Source organism: Gigantopelta aegis, chromosome 9 (assembly GCF_016097555.1).
Source record: "Gigantopelta aegis isolate Gae_Host chromosome 9, Gae_host_genome, whole genome shotgun sequence".
In the NCBI taxonomy this organism is placed as follows: Eukaryota; Metazoa; Mollusca; class Gastropoda; order Neomphalida; family Peltospiridae; genus Gigantopelta; species Gigantopelta aegis.
The window spans coordinates 76,180,099-76,207,430 of NC_054707.1; the positions used below are offsets into that span (position 1 = coordinate 76,180,099).

At 37.2% G+C, this 27,332-nt stretch overlaps 1 protein-coding gene across 2 annotated transcripts in view; it reads left to right on the forward strand.

Annotated features, from left to right (window-relative positions):
- Positions 1–306: 306 nt before the first annotated feature.
- LOC121381245 (dihydropyrimidinase-like) overlaps positions 307–27,332 on the forward strand; it is a 130,255-nt gene continuing 103,229 nt past the window's right edge. Inside the window, exons 1-2 of one of the 2 annotated variants that reach the window (XM_041510477.1) lie at positions 307–414; positions 737–1,310. In XM_041510477.1, coding sequence (XP_041366411.1) covers positions 1,041–1,310 — 270 coding nt within the window. In that variant the 5' untranslated portion in view covers positions 307–414; positions 737–1,040. The remainder of the gene's footprint in view (positions 415–736; positions 1,311–27,332) is intronic. The other variant, XM_041510476.1, reaches the window with a different exon arrangement.

Consider the following 27,332-nt stretch of genomic DNA (forward strand, 5'->3'; position numbering starts at 1 on the left):
CCATTAATTAGAAAAAAAGCCAATGCTTCAGATATATTATCATCTGTCTTGTGTTTAGCCCACCTAGTAAATGAAGAAACAATTAAATATCCTATAACTTGTGTTCAGCCTACACTTGTCAGTAAATCAAGTCTGTGGTGGTGATTCAGTGTTTGCTAACATTTTCACTCTCCATCAGCTTAGTGTTTCTGTTTCTGCCATGCTTACCATTTTTTTTCTGTCAGATGTCTGCTGGCTATACAGTGTTGGGCCCTGAACATGGATGTTTAGAAAGGTCTTGCAGACAGCTGCAGTCTGTTGCCATGCATGCTTCCACAGTGAAAGTGCAGTCAGTATAATATTTGTTATGCCAAAAACTTTTCAATTGTGAACTGTTGCATGTTTAATAGCTCTTCCAAGGGACATTGCAATAAGGTTTGTTGATCTTTTTATGCTTACAAGAAAATATTTTTTAATATTGCTATTGATTCACTGCGAGATGGGTGATTCATAGTTCTGCAGCAACTGATACTGATTTATTGATTCTCTCCATGTGATTTACATGTGTCTCAGTTTGTCACTTAACCCTGTTCTTATTCACAGCATTGGGCAGACATGTGCCTTTGGCTTCATTAATATTATACAGGACAGTTTTGTACTTGGGTTGTAGAAATTGTAGATTTTTGTTTGGAGTGGTAACCAATAACAAAGTTTCTGCTAGTATGACATCTCTGACAATCTCCAACTTTCATTTCAGGTCTTGAACCCTCACACTGGTCAGTTTGTTTTGTGCCGGACGGTTTGATTGGTTGGGTTTTTTTTATCAAGCACAAGAGTGGTCTGTTGTGAACATATACTTTTAATTGGATCACTGGTCAGTGATCCATAAGAAAATAAGCAATTTTATTGGTTAATTATTATTTAAAGAAAAAATTCATTGGTTAATATATTAAAAAATAAATACAATAATTTGATTGTGGAAGTAATATATCCCACAAAAATTAAATACAAGTTTTCTTGTAATACCTTTGTCTGTTGAAATAAAACAAGTTTTTAATAGAATGGCCGAAGAACCAGATTTCTTTGCACCTCACCCTAACCCAAAACCAAGGGTGAAGAACTCTATGTTCTGTGTGGTTCCTGATGCATTTGAGAGCAAATCTATTTCTCTGACTGGAGAACAGCGCAGGAAAAAGGAATCATCGGATCAATCGCCATCGAAATCTACAGATACAGTAGAAAATGGTGAACCAGTCCCTGTGGAAGAAGCCATTACTCAACAAGATTATGTCGTAGTCGAAGCTCAACCATGGGACACTTCGAAACATGAGGTAAATTTTTTATTATTGTTTACTTTTCTTTTAGAGTGGTAAAGTGCTCACTTGATGTGTGGTCAGTCTAAGATCAATCCCCGTCAGTGGGCCAATTGGGCTATTTCTCATTCCAGCCAGTGCTGTGGTATGTGCTATCCTGTTTGTGGGATTGTGTATATGAAAGATCCCTTGCTACTAATGGAAAAATGTAGTGTGTTTTCTCAGACTATTTATGTAAAAATTACCAAATGTTGGACATCCTGATTGATAAATCAATATGCTCTAGTGTTGTCGTTAAACAAAAGAAACTTTAACTTTTTATTGTCAGCCTTTAACAGTATTGTTTGCTTGTTAACCTGACTCATAAAAATAATCTGATTCAGTCCTTAAGCCATAATGTTTTCATTTAAAGCAATGATGAATTTGATTTTTTTTTAAAATGGTAGCTCAGGTTATAGTAAGGAATTTTCTTTTTCAAATCAAATCAAATCAAATCAAATCAAATCAATTCAGGTTTGTGCTGGTTACTTCCTACCAAATACTCTAATATGACCACAAGCTTCACACCACCAGCCCTGTTTTGCTAACAGACTGTTACATATATACAGACATCGTTATAACAACTATGTTCATCTCTGGGTCACTTTATCGTTAAATAAATGTTTTCGAAGCAAATTTGTCATGAATTGTTTCCCTTGCCATAATAATGCTTTATATAGTTATTAATAATTAATAATCGTAATTATAATACAAGACTGAATAGCATTTAAATAATTACCCGTAATGCATTGCAATTCTTATGAAAAACAGCAAATACATGAAATAAAATGTTTAAAAAAAATGTTATTAAATCTATTAATCAAGAGACATACTGCTGTTAGATAGGTTATTTACGATAGAATACTTAGCAGTAATGGATCTTTTATATCAACTTTTACATAGATGAGACAGTATTTACTTAGGCCTTTAAAGGTACAATATTATAGTTACAACTGTCATATTTGCTATTTTTACATTTATTTGAGATAGTTTAACCAATTTTTTGTATACAGATTTCAGGAATATTGAAAATGTAATTATAAGATGGAACACTGTTTAAACAGAGTCATATTCAGTACAATTAAATGATATGGAAACAGATGAGATGCACAAAGACAGCAAGCTTGTCAGAAACATCCACCTGGCATAACGATACAGAGTGTTCACCAGAACTAAACACTCCCAATTACATCATTCTTCCTCTAAAGCATTTTCCAAATTTTTTTTTCTGTCAGTAAATTCAATTATTAGGTTTAAATTGTTTTATGTGAATGTAGTTGAAGGTATATTGTTTACATTTAAAAGCACAAGTTCATAAATAATATTTTTGGGGAAACTCACCATTATGCAAGTTTCAACTGCACCTTCAATATGGAAGTTGTGGAGTACAGGTAATGTCAATATGACATGATATTTCATGATGGTCACCCATCCAAATACTGACTATGCCCAGCAGAGCTTAAAGATACTGTCCTTAGCTTCCATTATTAGATGTTTACTGATTGACATTGCGTATTAAATACATTTTTCTCTTTAGAATATACAGTGAAAATCCTCATTGTCTGGACCTTCAGTAAAGCTGAATTCCCTCAAAATGGGACATTGTCAAATATCAATTCAGAACAGAATCTCTCTAAACTGGATACCCATTAAAACTGGACTGGTTTAAAGGGGTTTCACCATATTAGTGAACATAGGTATTTTCCTAAGCACTTTTGAAATAGGATGCAGTGAGCAAAATCAGAACTATATTGTCCAAAATGTGTTTTATGTTACCAGTACTTAATGCACATAATCACTCATAAGGCAATTCATCAGTCACATTTCAGTCATCTGGTATCACTCTATCTGATGACTGTATCCCTAAAAGTGTGACCTAAATTATAAAAAATAATATTCAAATGAAATTGAAAATCACGTCAAAGGGACAAAATACAAATTGATGATCTATTCTAAATGCCACAGTTGATGACCTATTCTAAATGCCATAGTTGATGACCTATTCTAAATGCCACAATTGATGACCTATTCTAAATACTACAGCTGATTACCTATTTTAAATACCATAATTGATTACGTATTCTAAATGCCATAGTTGATGACCTATTCTAAATGCCATAGTTGATGACCTATTCTAAATACCATAGTTGGTGACCTATTCTAAATGTCATAGTGGATGACGTATTCTAAATGCCATAGTTGATATATTTTAAATGCCATAAGTATTACAGATATGCTTTTCTCTGGAAAAAGAGTAAACCTGTCACTACCACATGGGCTAATTTTCCATCAAAAGGACGGCACATACCACATCCTTTTATGTATACTGACCTATTCTAAATGTCATGGTATTAAAAATACCTTTCTTTGGAGAAAGAGTGAAAAAAAACATGTCACCACTACATGCTATCCCCTACAGAACAGCACATACCACATCTTTTCACAAGTCACTGGTTAGAATGTATGTGTGTGTATGGAAAACAGGCTCACTGAGGCAGGTTGAACCTGTGATTCATACCTTCTGCAAGCACTTTACCACTAAGGTACATCCTAGTACCCCATCCCAGAATACAAGTTACAAAGTTTTGTTTACTGACACCGCTAGAGCACACTGAGTTATTAATCATAATCTATTGGATGTCAAACATTGGTTATTGTGACAACCTACTACATTAAGAAAATATACTACATTTTTCACTAGTAGCAAGGGATCTTTTGTATGCACTTAAAATTACCAAATGTTTCACACCCAAATAGCCGATGATTAATAAACAAAAAATGTTAAAACCCCAGATGGGACAGAACATACTATAGTCTTTGATATGCCAGTTTTGAGGCACTAGTTAGGATGTGTGTGTGTGTGTGTGTGTGTGTGTGTGTGTGTGTGTGTGTGTGTGTAAATAATCAGAGAATGAATCCACCGAGGGGGTTTGATCCTTTGACCCAAACACACTAGGCAAGCACTCAACCAACTGAGCCAGATCCTGCCTTATCCCAGAATGAATACATATATACAGTCAACTCCACTTATTTGCACATCGGTTTATAGCATAATTCGGTTAATCGACTATTTTCACCCAACACGGAACCATTTGCCCTTATAACACTACAAAACATCCGGTTAATTGCACAGACTACAGGCTATATATCGGTTATTTGCACATATAAATAACGATTTTTTTTTTTTTGGTGCTAAATTAATGTCACAAATGACTGAGAATGTCTATCAAACTTTGGCAAAAAAACTCAAATAAATCACCGATTAATCTGTTTTGTTTGAGCTCACTGTGTGGTAAGCCGACTGCAAGTGTAATCGCTGTTTACAGAGTCGACGTGTGACATGCAAATGAGATGGTGTGCACGTTACTACTGGTGAATCACAATACCCGACTACAAGATTTAAGAATGACATAATTAAGTTGAATAAACCTAAGACCTAATGTTTTGTTTGCAATATATTGCTGTTAATCAGAGGCCATCTCAATAACAAGTAACTCTCCGACTATTATTTTTAGAAGTACCGCCTGTGCGCTTGTACGCATGCGCACTCAACTATTGAGGCCCTATTCGATTGACGTGTTCAGGGCAATCATTGTTCTGTATCAATTATTACGTTATGTTGAGAAGCCTTGTTAATAATTAAAAGATTACAGATCAGTCGTCCTAGGCGGTTATGTTTTTAATAAATGTGACCGAGAAAGGGTTGTTGTTCACTTATTCATTAGATGCAGTGTACGCTATATCTGTTAAACGCAAAAGAAACGATTTATCACTTGCTTCCCGGAAAATGTAGCGGAAAAAAAAAGACTGGTGGGGGAGGTCGTCAAAAAAACAAACATAACAAAGACCGTTATTTATGGATCGTCCCTAAGTTTCTGCTATATTGTTAGACACCAATCAGTCGGACCTCACCATGAAGGTCAGTCAATTGTGTTAGACCGGTCATGCATGCAATGCAGACTGCTGGAACTGATAACGACTCACTAGCCGAGCTTAACTTTAATTGCTTAACAATAGCAAAGTCATTATTTGGGGATCACAAATAATACCAAAGCTTGCCGTATCTTTTGGGATGGAAAGAACACCATACCAGCAAATGCATACAAGTTCACGTAATTCTATTCGGTCAATCAACAGCCCGGTAATTCACCGGAAACTGAACGTCATTTTGTAAACACGTGCACCGATGAAACGTGAACTTTTTGATGGTTCTGTTGTTTCAAGTTTATCTCATTAACTACATGGCTAATACACTTTGTTTACACTAGTGGATGGTCAGTGGGGTTTTTTTTAATGCACAAAGTTTGTGTTTTTAGAAAACGACGCCAGTTTGTGTTTTTAGAAAACGACGCCCAGTGACGGACGTTGTTGGTTTTTTAGAAAATGATTTCTGGTCTGGCAGATTAAAACAAAAACGCCATGCTAATTATATATATCGATAGATATATTTTTTTACATTTATATATATCCAACTGCATGTGACATGTGTTAACTGTAATAGTTCCGGTATGAAGTACCGCATTATGCTAGACTGTCTCCCATGCCACTTTGTAGTTGGATGGCTGTTACAAAGTGAAAGTCGGTACTCTATCGGTTAATCGACTAACCCGGTTAATTGCACAAAATCGAGCAGCACCGAGGGTATGCAAATAAGCGGGTTTGACTGTATATATATATATATATATATATATATATATGTGTGTGTGTGTGTGTGTCTACAGTATATTACTGGAGAAGAAAACCAGTGACAAGTTAGTGAAAGAGTCAAGAGAGGTTCTCCTTGTGTAAATAGGTTGTGTGGAACATAGTATGTTTTTATTTTTCATTCCATCTTCTCGAGTTCCCAACAAAACACCTGGCCTAGCCACACCTGGTACGAACATTATTGAAAAAGTAAATAGCCGGCCCAGACGGATTTCACATTTTCTAATGCCAGACTGTCTCCACATTTGGCACATCTCTAAAAGTTCCTTAACACCAAAGTCAATTCCCATGGAGCAGGCCCAAATGGAATGATACGTATGAAGTGGAGTGGCATTACAAGGAACGGGGTTTTTTGGTTTAGAGAAGATACTCGATGAATGTGCACAACAGATCGCTTGTACTACAATGAGTGTGTTTTTAATTGTGTATTAAGAGTAAAAGCAGGTGATGTAGAGTCGAAAACACTTAAGTTGTAATATAAATTATTTTGTATGGGAATGAGCAGGCCTGTAGGAACGGGGTGGGGGCTTGTGCTTCCCCTCCCCATTTGAGGGGCAAAAATATTTATTTTTTTGTCCTACATGGTTTTTGCCCCCGACTGTGGAGACTGAGACTCCCTACTAGAGGCATTGCCCACCACACTTTAGATATTGTTCCTATGGAGATCCCCGTTGGTGGGCCCACTGGGCTATTTCTCATTCCAGCTAGTGCACCACGACTGGTATATCAAAGGCTGTGGTATGTGCTATCCTGGCTGTGGGATAGAGCATATAAAAGATCTCTTTAAGACTATTTGTGAAAATTACCAAATGTTTGACATCCAATAGCCGATGATTACTAAATCAATGTGCTCTAGTGGTGTCATTAAACAACAAAACTTTTTGTTCCTATGAGCTTGAATGAGTAGTATTCCATTTAGTAACAGATAGAAATAAACCTCCACTGAAGGAAATCGAAACACAGACCCTCAGTATGAATACCTTTACTGGCCTCGGTGGCGTCGTGGTTAGGCAATCAGTCAACAGGCTGGTAGGTACTGGGTTCGGATCCCAGTCGAGGCATGGGATTTTTAATCCAGATACCGACTCCAATCCCTGAGTGAGTGCTCCGCAAGGCTCAATGGGTAGGTGTAAACCATTTGCACCGACCAGTGATCCATAACTGGTTCAACAAAGGCCATGGTTTGTACTATCCTGCCTGTGGGAAGCACAAATAAAATATCCCTTGCTGCTAATCGGAAAGAGTAGCCCATGAAGTGGCGACAGCGGGTTTCCTCTCAAAATGTGTTGAGTGTGTCGTTAAATAAAACATTTTTTTCTTTCTCAGTATGAAAGTCCAGTGCTGTACCAAAGGAGCTAATAGGAAAATTCCCACTAGCTACTGCCAGTAGAAGCACTTTACCCCAACACTACCGTATTACAATGCACTACATTGTTTATAATATGTGTATGGCATTGCATTTCTTTTGCCAAAAACATGTGTGAGAAATCACAATCAGAAAATGTAAATACTGAAGCTGTAAAATTCATCTTTATACTAGTATAACAGAGGTGGATCTATTGGGGAGAGGGGGGGGGGGGCAGGGACCGCCCCTCCCCCTAAATTTTGCGACAGTTATAATTTTTATTATATATTAATTTCTGCCTCATGTCATTGGGGTCTCCCTAATTGGATTTTCTGAATCCACCACTATATAATATGTTTGTGATGTCCAAGACAAAGAAAGGAATGTTTGTTTAATGACTTTGTTACTGTATGTTCAACCTAATATAATAACTGTATCACTTGAACTAGAAATTCAATGAAGAATGTTCTACATTTATATAGATCGCTCTATGCTTTGTTGCTGTAAGGGTATTCTATGAATGTATGTAATTTTGAAGGTCATGCTTCAGTTGTGAAACATAAAATAAACTCACATACTGTGTACCACAAAGATGAATACAGCAATCAAACATTTTAAAAAGACATGATAACAAAGTTAAAAGTTAACATTTGTTTTGTTTAATGACACTACTAGAGCACATTGATTATAGCTATTGGATGTCAAACATTTGGAAATTTTTACATAGTCTTATAGAGGAAACCCGTTACATTTTTTCATTGGTAGCAAGAGATCATTTATATGCACCATCCAACAGACAGGATAGCACATACCATGGCCTTCAATATACCAGTTGTGATGCACTGAAATAGCCCTATGGGTTCTCCAACAGGGATCGATCCTAGACTGACTGTACACTGGGCTATGCTCACCCTGATTAAAGAGCAATCTTGTTAAGGTGGTCACTTAAAACAGGCAGCTGCTTAATGCAAGTCAGTTTATTATATATTAAATGATTCATTCTCTTTAGATGGAGGAGGGGGCGGGGCGTAGCTCAGTGGTACAGCACTCGCCTGATGGGGCGGGGCATAGCTCAGTGGTACAGCACTCGCCTGATGCACAATCCATCTAGGATCGATTCCTGTTGGGCTATTTTTCATTCCAGCCAGTGCTCAACAAGTGGTATAGCAAAGGCTGTGGTATGTACTATCCTGAATGTGGGATGGTACATTTAAAAGATCCCTTGCTGCTAATTGAAAAGAATAGCTTATGAAGCGGCAACAGTGGTTTTCTCTCTTAATATCTGTGTGGTCCTTAACCATATGTTTGACGTCATATAATCGTAAATAAAATATGTTGAGTGCATCATTAACTAAACCATTTTCTTCCTTCCTTGCTTTAGATGGTTGCTTAATGCAGGTTAACTTCTACAATAGTTAGATCATTTTAAAGAATTTGAAGGCAGCCTCTTTATACAAATTTTCAATAGCTTTACATTAGATTTGTGAGAAAGAAAAGGTGCTCTTTTAAGACAGGTTGGTCATTGGTGGATTCAGAAGGGTTTCACAGAGATCCTGTGACCCCACTCTGTCCATCTGACATGCCCTTTTTAATAACCTATTTTTTAATTCAATATCTACAATACACAACTCTAAACTGCCCTGAAAACATGTGTCTGAATATCTTTATTTTAAAATTTAATGGGGAGTATATTGGATGATTTGTGAGAATAGAAAATGGTCTTTGAAGACAGGTGGCTGCTTGAGCAGGTTACAACATATTCATTTTCAGTTACTTTTTATACAGACACGCAGATACAATACTTTGTACAAATTCAGTGTCCACACATCAATACCTCACAGCAAGCTATCTTGTCATATTTTACAACTGAAGTATTTAAAAAATGACAGGTGGTCATGGATCAATGACTTTAATATCAAACATCAAAGCTTACAGGAGAAGGAAACTAGACTGAAGATTAACCTAATAGCATTTCAGTAGTTTATCTTTCGAGATATCATAAATCTTGTGAAATATATATACCCGGTATGTACAGTGTGCCAGTATTAGATATAAAATATATTATTTATTTTAAAAACTATCTCAAAATCCCAATTTTTCATTTAAAAACTATAAATTTATAAAATATATTAAAGAATTTAGTTATATGATGACAAATGTTAATAATTTTAGATGTTGTATGTAGCCCAGTGGTAAAGCATTTGTCTGATGCGCAGTCGGTCTGATAGGCCCATTTCTTGTTCCAGGCATCATGACTAGTATATTAAAGGCTGTGGTATGTGCTATCCTGTCTGATGCGCAGTCGGTCTGGTAGGCCCATTTCTTGTTCCAGCCATCATGACTAGTATATTAAAGGCTGTGGTATGTGCTATCCTGTCTGATGCGCAGTCGGTCTGGTAGGCCCATTTCTTGTTCCAGGCATCATGACTAGTATATTAAAGGCTGTGGTATGTGCTATCCTGTCTGATGCGCAGTCGGTCTGGTAGGCCCATTTCTTGTTCCAGGCATCATGACTAGTATATTAAAGGCTGTGGTATGTGCTATCCTGTCTGATGCGCAGTCGGTCTGGTAGGCCCATTTCTTGTTCCAGGCATCATGACTAGTATATTAAAGGCTGTGGTATGTGCTATCCTGTCTGATGCGCAGTCGGTCTGGTAGGCCCATTTCTTGTTCCAGCCATCATGACTAGTATATTAAAAGCTGTGGTATGTGTTATCCTGTCTGTGGGATGGTGCATATAAAAGATCCCTTGCTGCTAATCGAAAAATGTACTGGGTTTCCTCTCTAACACTATATGTCAAAATTACCAAATGTTTGACATTCAGTAGTTGATGATTAAAAAATCATTGTGCTCTAGTGGTGTCATTAATAAAAATAAAGTTTAACTTTTTAAGTTTTACTAAAGTCTCTTATTTAGATTGTTGTCAGCAGTTGAGGATATTAGATTTTTTGTTTAGTGTGTGTAAGCATAACTAAACAGGACTCCCTACCCTATATTGACACCCCCAAAATTTATTTTTTAAAAACACTAGGTGGATAACTCTTATTTGTTCCTAATGTCTGACATCCAGCAGACAGTGATTGATAAATCAACATACTCTGGTGGTGTCGTTAAACAAAACAAACTTTAACTTTGTTTTCCTGCTTATATCTAATTATGGTTCAAGCATACTGTCCTGGACAAATCCCTCCACACCCCCACCCCCACCCCCATCCCCTCCCCAACTGTCTGGACTGTCTGGCCAGGAGAGTGGGTTAATGGTAAGTTGTCTGTGGTTAGTAAAGGATGAGTTGGTGTAGTGGTCTGCGTGGGAGCTGGTATCAGGCTGTGAACCTACCAGCCTTATGTGCAACAGCTTGATAACAACACCACCGAGGCTGGTGTGGTATAGTTACCCACTGAGTGGTTAAAACTTGCTCTGAGTGGGAGTGGGTATCAGGATACGAACCCAGTACCCACAGATATGAGCCTTAGAACCAATGTGTTAAACACTATACCACACATACTGCAGATGTCACTTTTCAGGCTGTTTAATAGAGGTGGTTACTTGAGATAGGTCGACAACTTACTTGTTTTGAACATGCCTCCAACAACAATTATTATTTCGTGTCCATGAAGACAAGAATGTTTTGTTACTGGTCACTAATAAAGCAGATTTGTGTCACAATTCCCAGGATTTGAATGGAAACCCAATCACATTGTTGTCAAGAGTCAATAATTTGAGAATGGTGATTTTTACTCACATTGTTAAAATATTCTTCTCCAATGCCTAGCAGTTAAAGTCATTAAAGGTACTCATCCCCCTACTTTAAGCACATTTTAAACTACAGCTCTTTGGTCTGAAAGGCTTAAATACAGAGAGAGGAAACCCACTGAAAATTCATTCAAATCATATTTTGTGCTTATATCCAATTAAGATTCAAGCATAAATTTAGAGTTGGTACCCACATTGAGTATGTTTAAAATGGGGTTATAGTATTTTTCTCTGTTTAATAATCCAAAGGAAAAATATACACTATTACGCCTATTGATATGCTACGTTGGAGCAAAAACGACAACCCACGATATCCAAGTCGGCAAGTGATAATTTTCTTTTCTTTGGGACTACGTAATTGGTCAGTTCTGTGGTTGTAGATGGAAAAGTCTACTTAATCAATAGTTTTACAGAACTATTTACAGTAATAAACCATGTCCATTACAATTTTAGGGGCGACAGGTAATATTCCACAATACCGGTATGTATTTTGTGTCTAGACAGCGTCAATTAATTGGCTCATCTGGTTACCAATCAAATACACACCTGCCAATCAGAAATCACAGGTAGAAGCAACTAACAGCATAGACCAATTAACTAAGAAAACACTCCGTGTATCATTTCAGTACGTAGGTTAATGCATGGGAAAAACATTGTTAATTGTTTTGACTTGTTGTGTAGCCACTTTGACAATGGTATTTTATTTTGTATTGAAAAATAATGTATATAGTGCTGGATATACTTACTGTTGGCTTACTGGGATGTGTATTATTACAGAACATTGCAGTGTATGACTATTTATCATCCCGCAAAAACCAGGTAGATTGTGTTTCTCTAGTTCTAAGGCTCATTCCTGACGTGACGCGTTAAGTATTACGTAACCACCAGCTCGCCAGAGGGCGTACATACTGAGATAGTACAAAATGGCTGCGCCCCGTTATATATAATAGTCGTCACATTTAACCGTTTTATTAATTAACTATACGATTATACGTGTTGATATTAAGCAATAATGTGCATTATATATCATTGAATATGCATACCAGGCCAAATGCTTTAGTTGTCCTCTCCTTTAAAGACGGGGATTAATGGTGAGTTGTTATTGATTAGTGAGAGAGAAGATGGTGTAGTGACCTTACACCTTCCCATTGAACTAGATATATGTATTAAAACTTATTCTGCATTGGAGCCTGTACTGGGATGTGAACCCAGTACTTACTAGCTTTAAGACTGATTGCCTAACCACTACATGCCCAAGGATGGTTCCTACCGGTGATGCTCACCCATGGTACAATGAGTTATAGGATCAATCACCCTTAGTGGACTCGGGAACATCAAATTCCATGGTATGCACTATCATGTTTATGAAATTTTTTGTTGGGTTGGAGTAGCATGTGTGGTGGCAATGAGTTCTCTTTCCCCTTTCTCTGTGGGTTTTTTCTCTCTCACTCCATCCATATTTCTCTCTGACTCTCTCTCTCTCTCTCTGTCTCTCTCTCTCTGTCTCTCTCCATCTCTCTCCATCTCTCTGTCTCTCTGTGTTTGTGTGTGTGTGTGTCTCTCTCTCTCTCTCTGTCTCTCTGTGTGTGTGTGTGTCTCTCTCTCTCTCTCTCTCTCTCTCTCTCTCTCTCTCTCTCTCTCTCTCTCTCTCTCTCTCTCTCTCTCTCTCTCTCTCTCTCTCTCTCAACCAAGTGTTGAATGACCATATGTTAGACACCAAGTAGCTATAGTTTAATATGTCACAAGGTGCTTTGAAACAATTAATCCTTTTCTTTTTTTTCTAAAAAAAAACCCCAACATGAAAATTGTTCCAATGAACTGATTTACTCCCATGCGATACATCTTACACACTCTGTTATTAAGTAATCATAATATTAAAGCAGTTAGGCGTAAAAGGTTTAACAGGTCACAAAACACCCCATGTTATGATGGTCATGTCACAACATGATGATTAAAATCAAACAAATCCTCATCAGAACACAAAATCTGGATTGAAGAAATATGTTGAAAATGAATTTACTGCGACCAAAACTATCCGTAAGTATTCAGTTTGAAACCTGTACTTTTGACTTTCTCTAAGAATATTTAAACTGTTAGCCTCACCATACTATAAGCAAGATGTACAGACTGGTCAGGAACCAAATGTTAAAATAAATTTATATATATATATATATATATATATATATATATATATGTTAGAAACCAAGTAACTGTAGTTTAGAAATTTGCTGATGCTGGGGTGGAGGGTCTAAACGTTTTTATGGGGTTTTAAGTTATGCTTTCCCTTTAGACAATGAAATTTGTTTATTTATATATATAAATACTTACTACTTTCTGACAGTAGACATATTAACATACATTACTTCACAAGCAGAACTATCCAGTGGTGCATAGGGGAAATGTGCCTTTAACATACCATATTGTATCTAGTGTAATTGTATTTCCAATGTTAGAATGTTTCAGTAATGCACACTGTTGTCTGTAATTCCCCATAACAGGGTGACCTTAGTCTTCATGCTTCAAATAGCTCAGAGACGATTTCTGAATGACATTTAGATTTTTTACCTGGACACACAGAATTGTAAACAGTAATTTGTATCTAGGTAGCATAACGTTTTATTGTGGTGTGTACAGGTGATTCTTTGTAATACTGTGTGAAGATAGACTTACAAAGAATGTCATTTAAGGTGAGTGACAACATGTTATCATAGTATGAGAGGGAATCTGACCTCATTTTATTATTCAAATTTTTTTTTTATTGAAGAGAACATCCAACCTCAATTAATGGTTCTTATACTTTATTTTACTCCTGATTTGTATGTGGACTGGGGAGATGTGGAGAGGTCCCTGTATGAGAGTACTTACTTGTATTAAAGAAATTTTGTTTGGTTTTATTTAAAGACACCACTGTAAAAATTGATTTATTCATCATTGGCTGTTGGATGTCAAATATTTGGTCATTGTGACATGTCAGAGGAAGCCTGTTACATTTTTCTATTAGCATCAAGAGATGTTTTATCTGCACTTTCCCACAGACAAGGCTGCTGCACAGGGCTAGCTCTGGCACTAGCTAAATTCACCAATTGCAAATTTTGAAAACAGTTGGCAAAATTTATTTCAATTTGGCGAAATAATTTTATGTAATAATTGACATTTTGAAGAAAATAACTGTTGATTTCTGCTATTTTTGAAGTTTAATAAACAATTTGGTGAAAATGTTTTCTCACCCGGAGCTAGTCCTGCTGCACATACTATGACCTTCATTATGCCCGACATTGTTGGGATGGAGAAATACAAATCAGAGATTAGAAGAACATTGCGGATTCGAGTGCTTTACTGACTGAGATAAATGTCACCCCCTCATTAAAAGGTCAAGTATAGGAAGGAAGGAAGGAAATGTTTTATTTAACAATTTTATGTACGGTTATATGGCGTCGGACATATGGTTACGGACAACACAGATATTGAGAGAGGAAACCTGCTGTCACCACTTCATGGGCTACTCTTTTTGATTAGCAGCAAGGGATCTTTTATATGCACCATCCCACAAACAGGGTTGTACATACCATGGCCTTTGATATACCAGTACTGGCTGGAACGAAAAATAGCCCAATGGGCCCACTGACGGGGATCGATCCCACACCGACCACGCATCGAGTGAGCGCTGTACCACTGGGCTATGTCCCGCCCTCTGGAGGAAGGAATGCATGTATTCATAAATATTTTCTTTAACTAAAGTAATAGTGACCATCTCACAGCTAATATACATGTACATGTAATCTAAAGTATTATTCATCGGGGTTTCTTTCATGTATGTTAATCTGAAATATAATTTATGTGTGCGTTGCTTTCATATGTTAATCTGAGAAAGCATGCAATAATGTCATACACATCTGTGTTAAGTTATAGTGACTGCCTGACAACTGATATACACATAATCTAATCTTTTATCGATGTGCGTTTCTTTGATGTGTTAATGTGAAATATTCTTTTTGTGTGTTTCTTTGATATGTTAATCAGAGAATGTACTGATATACAGTCATACCTTGTTACAACGACCATCGTTACTATGACAAATACACCATCCGACCACAAATTGTTGGGAACAAATGTACATCAATGTTATTCTGTTCATTACACCGGAATTCACACCTTCCAACACCGACAGAGCAAATTAGAAACAAACGTGCACCGATGTTTGAAAACACCTCTTTACAACGACATTACCTAATCACAGATGCTGTAGTACATTGGCAGTACACACAGCCATTTGCCATCCTTGATTTTGTTGCGAGCCGACATTGTCACATGATGTCAAAATTACTGGTGTCGGCTATATCTGTAGACGTGTGTTGCTTTTGAAAATAAGCCTTTAGTGATTAAATTAAATGATTAACTTTGAACAATGAAGCCTAGTAATTTACGGCATAATGTCATTATGTAAACGAAGTAGGTGCCAATCATATATGTTTTTAACCATGGAATGATTAGAATCACAGTGAATGCACCTTGATTAATAATATTATATTTAAAAATGGTATGTGATCGACCCCGTCGGTGGGCCCTTTGGGCTATTTCTCATTCTAGCTAGTGGTATATCAAATGCTGTGGTATATGCTATCCTGTTTATGGGATAGTGCATATAAAAGATCCCTTGCTACTAATGAAAAATGTAGCGGGTTTTCTCTCTGAAACTATAAGTTAAAATTACAAAATGTTTGAAATCCAATAGCCGATGATTAATAAATCAATACGCTCCAGTGATGTCATTAAACAAAACAAATTTTTATAACAGCAATTTCGATATAACAACAATTTCAATATAAGCACAAAGTGACCCATGTACGAACATGGTCGTTGTAATGAGGTCTGACTGTATATATATATTTATGTGATATTATATGCAGGTAAAGAGCTTCATAAAATGCAGCATAAAATATCATGTGATGCATTTGTTATTAATCATAAATGTTACATGGAATTTTACGTTGTACCAACCTCTTCTGTCTGTCCATAAATTTGACTTGATGTAATGTTTTGAAATTACAGTTTAACAAAACATACTGAGTTGAATTTATAAACGTAATTATCACAAGAGTTGTCTTCAGATTGTATCCCACCAAATAAAAAAAAGTAAAGTTTGTTTTGTTTAACGACACCACTAGAGCACATTGATTTACTAATCATCAGCTATTGGATGTCAAACATTTGGTAATTCTAACACCCTCTACATTTTTCTATTAGTAGCAAGTGATCTTTTATATGCACCATCCCACAGACAGGAACCACCAAATGAAATCAAATAAATGATGATAGTAACATATGTGGCTAAAACTACTACATGCATCGTTTCAATCAACATATAAACACCATAGATATAAATACTACAACCTACCACCCTTAAACTAAACCAGAAAACATTAAGGGTTAAGCTGTTAGTTTAAGGGTTAAGCTGTTAGTTTAAGGGTTAAGCTGTATAACTGAGGGTGCCTTTGACTACCCCAGTTCCGCACCAAAATTATCATCATATTTTAGTAGGACCCTGCACATATTACAAACATAATGGTAGCTGGTATACTGATATTAGTTCAAATTAAATTGCATGGATTTACTGATCAGATAAGACAACATTCTATGACAGCAAGTCCTGTCACATTTATAACCAATTGTAAGACTGGTAGTAATAACTGAACTTCTAAATGTCAGGTACATGTTAAACTTGACCCTGTCAGATGTGATTAGATATACTACTACATATTAGCCACACCAACTTCAATAAATACAAAGTTTGTTTTGTTTAATGACACCACTAGAGTACATTGTTTTAATAATCATCGGATATTGGATATCAGTTGGTAATTTTGAAATGTAGCCTTAGAAAGGAAACCCACTACATTTCCATTAGCACCATGGGATCTTTTATATATAGCATCCTACAGACAGGATAACACATACCATGGCCTTTGATATACCAATCATGGTGCACTGGCTAGATTGATGCTAGACCGACTGTGCATCAAGAAAGTGCTTTACCACTGAGCTATGTCCCAACCCCCCAACTTCAAACTTCAAAGTGAGATATTGGGGAAATATAATTAATTTTGTAGAATTACTGTTATTTTTCAACACATTACTATATGTAATGACAAGTGAATTGCCTACAGACTTACCTCTTGCAAAACAGGTCACACTAAGAAAACACTAAAACAAAACTAGAATTTTTATTTTTAACTAATTCTGCTAATACTGTGAGGCTGATTATATATTACACAAATATTTACAGTTCATATAATCTTTGGCTTATGGCAAGCATACCTGCTAACAACTGATCCAATTTACAGTTCATATAATCTTTGGCTTATGGCAAGCATACCTGCTAACAACTGATCCAATTTACAGTTCATATAATCTTTGGCTTATGGCAAGCATACCTGCTAACAACTGATCCAATTTACAGTTCATATAATCTTTGGCTTATGGCAAGCATACCTGCTAACAACTGATCCAATGTTGTGAGGAACTGCTTTTATAATTGAAGACATATGAAAAGTGTTGAGACTGTGTGTCTGTGTGAGTTCATCTGTTGTCTGTGTGAGTTCATCTGTTGTCTGTGTGAGTTCATCTGTTGTCTGTGTGAGTTCATCTGTTGTCTGTTTTGTTAACCAACTGGTGGTAAATGGTCTGTGATGTGAAAACAACCACATCCTACTACCAGACTTGAACTTCAGCCTGACATTGTTTTTACTTCTCATGTGTTTGTTATATACCTGCTTTTTGAAAGATTCTAATATAAAGCATGTTCAGGGCCACTAACTACATGGAAATCATGTCATGTTATTAATCACAAGATTTATTACCACAAAGATAAAGCTAATGTTAAAGTTTGTTTTGTTTAACAACACCTCTAGAGCACATTGATTTATTTATCATCAGCTATTGGATGTCAAACATTTGGTAATTTTGACATATAGTCTTAGATATCTTTTATATGCACCATCCCACAGGCAGGATAGCACATACCATGGCCTTTGATATACCAGTTGTGGTGCATTGGCTGGAACGAGAAATAGCCCAATGGGCCCACCGATGGGAATCGATCCTAAACCGACTGTACATCAAGTGAGTTCTTTACCACTGGGCTACATCCTGCCTCACAATGAAAAAAGAAATAAAATGTCATCCTTTTATTGATTCACCAACACATTCATCTATTGATTTACCAACACATTCATCTGTTTCATCTGTTGATTCACCAACACATTCATCTGTTGATTCACCAACACATTCATCTGTTGATGCACTCACCCACACACATTCATCTGTTGATGCTCTTACCCACACACATTCATCTGTTGATGCTCTTACCCACACACATTCATCTATTGATTCACCAACACATTCATCTGTTGATGCACTCACCCACACACATTCATCTATTGATGCTCTCACCCACACACTTTCATCTGTTGATGCTCTCACCCACACACACTCATCTATTGATGCACCAATACATTCATCTGTTAATGCACTCACCCACACACATTCATCTGTTGATGCTCTCACCCACACACATTCATCTGTTGATGCTCTCACCCACACACATTCATCTATTGATTCACTCACCCACACACATTCATCTGTTGATTCACTCACCCACACACATTCATCTGTTGATTCACTCACCCACACACATTCATCTGTTGATTCACTCACCCACACACATTCTATCCAAACACCTACCATTCTATCCATTGACCCATCCATCTATTCATCCACCACGTAATGTCCATCCATGCATCCTACCATCCATCCATCGACCCACCCATCTATCCACCCTTGTTATTAATTTACCCACTTATACTTTCTACCACCTAGTACCCATACATCCACCCTAACTCACTAACCCATACATCCACCCTAACTCACTAACCCATACATCTGTTCATTTATCCAAACCCACCCTTCTATCCATCCATCCATTTGCCCACCCACACATTCAATGACCTACCCAGCTAGTATTACTTTATACAAATCCAGCTCATTTAGGTGAGTCAGTTCTGATGTGACCTACCCCAGGTCACTGTGTTCTTGTATTACACCATCTGCTCACAGCACAAAGATTCGCACGCATGCATCACTTCATTCTGCGCAGGTATTTTGAATTGCTTCCAATATGTGTTTTATCGTATTTCCTGCCTATCGTATCTGCCATGCTATCTGATATTTGACTTTCTGGTCTAAAGGTGATGTAGCTCAGTCAAAGCTTCTCCTTCAAGTGTGGTTGATATAAGACTAGTCCACCGCCCAATGTCCAACCATACATCCATCCAAATTACAACTATCTTACCACGCATCAAATACACTCACTCACCCATCCATCCCACCCATCCATCCATCCAAACCCATCCATCCATCCAAACCCACCCATCCATCCATCCATCCAAACTCACCCATTCAACCATTGGGTTGTTTATGAATAGAACAGGTACTTCACAACTGGTATATCAAAGCCTGTAATATGCACTGACCTATCTGCCCTGTCTTCACATTTTCCAGAGAGACAGAGAGAGAGAGAGAGACAGAGACAGAGAGAGAGAGAGAGAGAGAGAGAGAGAGAGAGAGAGAGAGAGAGAGAGAGAGAGAGAGAGAGAGAGAGAGAGAGAGAGAGAGAGAGAGAGAGACACACACACACACACACAGACACACAGAGAGACAGAGAGATAGAGAGAGATGGAGAGAGACAGAGAGAGAGAGAGAGACAGACAGACACAGAAAGAGGGGAGAGACAGACAGAGAGACACACATATACATGCACACATATATAACAATTTTTTTATTGAAATTGAATCTGTGAATGATAATTGTAACAAACAGTATAAACAAAGTAAACACCAATATTGTTGTTTAATAACAATTCAGATGTGCAATTTGATCTATACAGGTTGAGTTCAGTTGTTATCTGCAAAGAAACTGCATCACCTGTTGTGTCAGTTCTGTTTAGTCTTGGAACAAGTTGAAATAGACTGTAAACAAATGGAATGTACAAGAAATTCTAATCTGACATGCGTAATCTTTCACTAGAGAACAACCCACTACATGCATTTTGGTCAATAGAATTAGGATGTGCTTGCATGGAAAACAATGTTGTTTTTGTAACACCACCCACCACCCTTGGAGTAAGTAGTGGAGAATGTAGGAGGAGGTGTGGATTCTTGTAAAATAAATATACTTGGCAGACACACACATAAGTGGACTCTTGAAGTGGGTGAAACTCGGTGTATGTGTCCTGTCACCTCCCAATTAAGCCTAGTGGTGCATTCACTCTGTGCTGGTACTGGTACTGAAATGAAAAGTCCTCTTGTTGCCCATTACCTACTATCCTTAAGTCGGATGGCTTAACCACTACACCTTTTAGTAATTTCATTTCAACTTAAATTTTGCCCTATTTTTGTTATTGCTGAAATAAAACTGTGATTATTATGGTTAATACTTCAGTGAATGACTGCTTATAATTGATATTTCTGAAAACGGTTCATTTTTGTAATGATTTTTGTTTTCAAAGGAAAAACTGGGAATATATATATATATAGCCAAATAAGGGTTTGTTGAGACCTATGAATCCATCTGTGAACAGTATCCCCAAAAAGTATGTTTTGTTTAACAACACCACTAGAGCACATTGATTTATTAATCATCGGCTACTGGATGTTAAACATTTGGTAATTTTGATGTATATTCTTAAAGAGGAAAGTCACTACATTTTTCCGTCAGTAACAAGGGATCTTTTGTATGCACCATCCCATAGACAGTATAACACATACCACGGCCTTTGATACACTAGTCATAGTGCACTGGTTGGAATGATAAATAGCCCAATGGGCCCACCGACGAGGATCGATCCTAGACTGACCGTGCATCAAGTGAGCGCTTTACCACTGGGCTACACCCTGCCCCGTGAACACTATCAAAGGCCATGGTCTGATCTGAAATATTTTAACATGCTTATATACCACTACGGTTTCAAGCATGTCTGTCCCAGGTCCCGCCCTTGGATAGCCATGGTATTGAAGTGTAATGTCTTTGGGGAAGAGCATATAAAAGCTATCGTCTTATTATTGGTTGCAGCAACCTATGTGGCACAGTGTCTTTTTGTTTCTTATGCTAATAATTAATCACAGTCCTAGAGTCGGATGCTTTATGAACCCAGGACATCTTGCTTTAAACGTACCTTAATATATGCATCTAAATGAAGTCCCTTCATGGTGATTACATTCAAACTTGTGTGCAAATTTTCTGTATGACCTTTCATATAAACTTTGTTTAAAACTAGTTAACATTTGGCATTTCTAGTAGACAGTTCACTGTAACATAAGTTAAATGAGCTAAAATTTGATATTACTCTACGGAAGTTATTACGCCACTCACACGGTGCAATTTTAGGGGAACAAGACTACTGCTAAAGCAATACATGTCCCCTATCGGACCCAACAAATTTTCATATCTCCTAAATTCAAGAGCCATAACTCTGAGAAAAATGGGTAAATCACTATGAAAGTTAAACTTGATCTGTAACAGTACATGATAAAGGTATATACACAATTTTATCTAAGTATCTTTATATATGGTTATATGACTTTGGACAAGTGCAGTTAGTTACATAATCAAAGAAAGAAAGAAATGATTTATTTAATGATGCACTCAACACATTTTATTTACGGTTATATCAGACATATGGTTAAGGACCACACAGATTTTGAGAGGAAACCCGCTGTCGCCACTTCATGGGCTACTCTTTCCGATTAGCAGCAAGGGATCTTTTATTTGCGCTTTCCACAGGGAGAATAGCACAAACCATGGCCTTTGTTGAACCAGTTATGGATCACTGGTCGGTGCAAGTGGTTTACACCTACCCATTGAACCTTGCGGAGCACTCACTCAGGGTTTGAAGTCGGTATCTGGATTAAAAATCCCATGCCTCGACTGGGATCCGAACCCAGTACCTACCAGCCTGTTGACTGATGGCCTAACCACGACACCACTGAGGCCGGTGTTACATAATCAATGCTCTTGATGGATGAATTCCCCCTTCCCATCAAGTGCCATACAAATGGTAAATCATAGGCCATAAATAAGGGCGGGACGTAGCTCAGTGGTACAGCGCTCGCTTGATGTGCAGTCGGTCTGGGATCGATCTCAGTTGATGGGCCCATTGGGCTATTTCTCGTTCCAGCCAGTGCACCACAACTGGTATATCAAAGGCTGTGGTATGTATTATCCTGTCTATGGGGTGGTGCATATAAAAAATCCCTTGCTGCTAATTGAAAGAGTAGGCCATTAAGTGGCGACAGCGGGTTTCCGTTCTCAATCTCTGTGTGGTCCTTAACCATATGTCTGACGCCATATAACCATAAAATAAAATGTGTTGATTGCATCGTTAAATAAAACATTTCCTTCCTTCATAGGCCATAAAAAAATGCTTGTTGGTTATTCAGTAGGATTAGCCAAAATAGCAGTGAAATATTTCCTCCATTTCTCTTGACAAAGTGTCAAAATAACTATGTTAGACACTGAATACCCTTAGTTTACAATTTACTGCGATGTGGTTAAACAAATATGCTAAAACATACCTTGCTGCTAATGGAAAATGTAGCGTGTTTCCACTGAAGACTATGAGGCAAAATTACCAAATGTTTGACATCCGATGATGAATAAATCAATGTGCTCTAATGGTGTTATTAAAGAAAACAAACTACAACTTTATAGCTTAACGACTGGGAGTACACATGCCATGAGAAATGTTCATAGGTACTTAAATCTTGGTGCTCTTCTAGATATGATCAGTCATCTAGGGGTGAGGAAATGGAACTTTCAGTATTATTTTAATCAATAACGGATCTGCAAGAATTATTTTTAATAAAAACAAAATGTAAATTGTATAGAAAGAATACTCAAGGGAAATCCAGCTGAGAAAGCATGGCGCCAAAGAGAGCCACATGTATGACCAGACAATCGATTAGCCGAACATCACTGTAAATGGCACTGAAATAGGTTTTGAAGCATGTGCATGTGCAGGCTTAATTCTTGCTATTAATAACATATTATATGAATAATATTTACAATAAAACATTGTAACAAATTTTAAAAAAAAATCATGAAAAAGAAAAGAATATCTCAGCACATTTTAAGCTTTGACCATCTAGGGTGTAGCAAATGCTTATTTTACACTCACTCAAGAGTGATAAATCAAGCTTGCTACTCCTACCACAAAGCATCAAAGTTATACTTTTATTTACTATTAACTATTAACTAGAACACATTTATTAACTGATCATCAGTTATTAGATGTCAAATGTTTGGTAATTCTGACATGTAATCTTAAAAAAACCCCAGTATATTTTCCCATTAAACTCCTAGTAGCAAAATACTTTTTATATGCACTTTTCCATAAACAGGACAGCACATACCATGCAGTTTGATATGCCAGTTGTGGAGCAATGGTTCGGATGGAGAAAACCCCAGTGGATCCACCGAGGTGGCTCAATCATACTATTCAAGCACCTCAGTTATGTGCACTACCAATAGAGCTAAATCATGCACCCCGACAGCAGCAAAGGATCTTTTATATGTGTTTATACACTGTTCCACAGACAGCACAGCACATTCCATCTTTTATATGTGTTTATACACTGTTCCACAGACAACACAGCACATTCCATCTTTTATATGTGTTTATACACTGTTCCACAGACAGCACAGCACATTCCATCTTTTATATGTGTTTATAGACTGTTCCACAGACAGCAAGGCACATTCCATCTTTTATATGTGTTTATACACTGTTCCACAGACAGCACAGCACATTCCATCTTTTATATGTGTTTATACACTGTTCCACAGACAACACAGCACATTCCATCTTTTATATGTGTTTATAAACTGTTCCACAGACAGCACAGCACATTCCATCTTTTATGTGTTTATACACTGTTCCACAGACAGCACAGCACATTCCATCTTTTATATGTGTTTATACACTGTTCCACGGACAGCACAGCACATTCCATCTTTTATATGTGTTTATACACTGTTCCACGAACAGCACAGCACATTCCATCTTTTATATGTGTTTATAGACTGTTCCACGGACAGAACAGCACATTCCATCTTTTATATGTGTTTATACACTGTTCCACAGACAGCACAGCACATTCCATCTTTTATATGTGTTTATACACTGTTCCACAGACAGCACAGCACATTCCATCTTTTATATGTGTTTATACACTGTTCCACAGACAGCACAGCACATTCCATCTTTTATATGTGTTTATACACTGTTCCACAGACAGCACAGCACATTCCATGACCTATTATTGCCTAAGAATGAGAAATTGTTGGATTGGTAGCAACATAAGTTTGTTTTGTTTGACGACACCACTAGAGCACATTAATTTATTGATGATCGATTATTGAATGTCGGACATTTGACACAAAGTCAAAGAGGAAACCTGCTACAGTTTTCCATTAGCAGCCAGAGATCTTTTATAAGCATTTTCCCATAAATGGGTCAGCACATACCACAGCCTTTAATATACCAGTCACCAGTCGTGGGACACTGGTTGGGATGGGGACAAATTCCTCTAGGTCTGCCAATGGGGCCACTGACAGGGATCGATCCTAAACTGACAGTGCATCAAGCAAGTGTTTTACCACTGGGCTATGTGCCACCCCAACTGAGCTAAATCCACTCCAATGTAGCAGTAAGGGATAAATATGCATTTGTGCATTCTCCCATAGATGACCAGCCTTGGTGGCGTTGTTGTTAGGCCATCGGTCTACAGGCTGGTAGGTACTGGGTTCGGATCCCAGTCGAGGCATGGGATTTTTAATCCAGATACCGACTCCCAAACCCTGAGTGAGTGCTCCGCAAGGCTCAATGGCTAGGTGTAAACCACTTGCACCGACCAGTGATCCATAACTGGTTCAACAAAGGCCATGGTTTGTGCTATCCTGCCTGTGGGAAGCGCAAATAAAAGATCCCTTGCTGCTAATCGGAAAGAGTAGTCCATGTAGTGATGACAGCGGGTTTCCTCTCAAAATCTGTGTGGTCCTTGACCATAATATTATGTCTGACACCATATAACCGTAAATAAAATGTGTTGAGTGCGTCGTTAAATAAAACATTTCTTTCTTTCTCCCATAGACGGGGAGGGATTTAGCTCAGTCAGTGCAGTGCTCGCTTGAGGTGCTTGCGTCACAGGATCAAATCACCTCAGTGGATCCATTCAGCTGATTGGGTTTTTTCTCGTTCCAACCAGTGCACCACCACTGGACAAAGGCCGTGGTATGTGCTTTCCTGTCTGTGGGAAAGTGCATATAAAAGATTCCTTACTGCATTAGGAAAAATGTAGCGGGTTTCCTCTGATGACTACAAGTCAGAATTACCAAATGATTGACATCCAATAGCCGATGTCATTAAACAAAAAAAGCTGCTCCCATAGACATCGCAGCACATTCCATTACCTATTAATTCCTTATACTTTACATTTAGTATTGTAAATGTGTAGAATGAGAAACTTTATAAGAATTACATATGCTTAGATGTTAAACATGGAAGAATTAACAAAAAACTGTTTGGGTTTAATGACACCACTAGAGCACATTGATTTATTAATCATCAACTAATGGATGTCATTTGGTAATTTTTGACACAAAGTTGTAAACAAAACCTTTTTCCATTAGCAGCAAGTGATATTTTTAATGCACTTTCTCACCGACAGGACAGCACATACCACAGCCTTTAATATACCAGTCATGGAACACTGGCTGGGATGGGGGGGGGGGGGACACGAATTAAGAAGTAAATATAATGATCTTAACCATTTGGCTATGAAGATATACATGTAGCAATGTTGTTTGAAACCAGCTTGGATATCATTTGTTAGTCATCAGATGAGATTTTCTGACGCTTTGTTACCATGAGCAACCAGAGAAAGATATTTTCTTGAGTCATTCAGTTCCATGACATTCCACGTGAAAATGTTCTCAAACTTGTCTACATTTCCAGTGTTACATTATTCATTTTGACAGTCAGCTCGTTTGTGTGTTTTAGTCTTTATCAAGCAGTCTTAAAACAAATCATCTGCATTCGTTGAATAACCTTCATTGCACATTAGGCATGATTTGTAGACTGGTGCACCAGAAACGTTTCTCGTTTGCTTTACCACATTATTTCAAGTAAAAGTTCAAGTAGCAAATGTCTCCACTTTTTCAGTAATCTTTCCAATTCTGGCACTCACTTATATAACACTCATTTTTCAAAGAGAATTACATATGCAATGGGTTGTATGATGGATTGCTTTCAGTTGACTAAGTTTTTTTTAGTTGTAACCAATGTTCTGAGTACACTTTTAATCCAATTATAACACACACACCCCTCCCTGGTGCATTTAAAGCCATTATATGTACTGTTCTGTCTATGAAACTGTGCATGGAACCAACTCATTGCTGCTTTTTAGTAGGCTCAGTCTATGTGACAACTATACAGTGGGGTTCCTTTCTACAGTTAATAGAAATAAAATAAAGTGTGTTTTGTTTAACAACACCACTAGAATACATTGATTACAGTTAATAGAAATTACTGTCACACCTTGCCCACAGTGAACATGAGGGGAGGAGTTAAAATCTCTCAAGCAAATAACTAAGACAGGCCAAACAATATATATGTACACTGAACATAAATGACCAGTGGACAAAATGTCTAGGGTATAAAACAGTAGTGAGTACAAAATGTCCTGAGACGAAACGTCTCGTAACCCTTGCTACTGACCAAGTGTTAAAAACCCCATATGTTAAATACCAAACAGCCATAGCTCAAAATGTGTCATTAATCAACTATTCCTTTTCATTTCATCTATTTTCACAATTATTTTGGATGTGTGTATATTTTTACCAAGCATATTTAGAAATAATTGTTATAGTATTTTATTCAATCACATCCAATGTCTAACTTTCCAATAATGCAATATATTTGTGTATGTCCTCAGATTATTATCTCCACCCTTGCCCAATACAAGCACCAAAAAACCCAACAAAAAGGTGACAAAAACATTTAAAAAATATTTCTATTATTTTAAATTTTTTAAATACCTGTAATAATTAAGAATAATTGCAATAAAAAAAATAAAAGAAAATAAA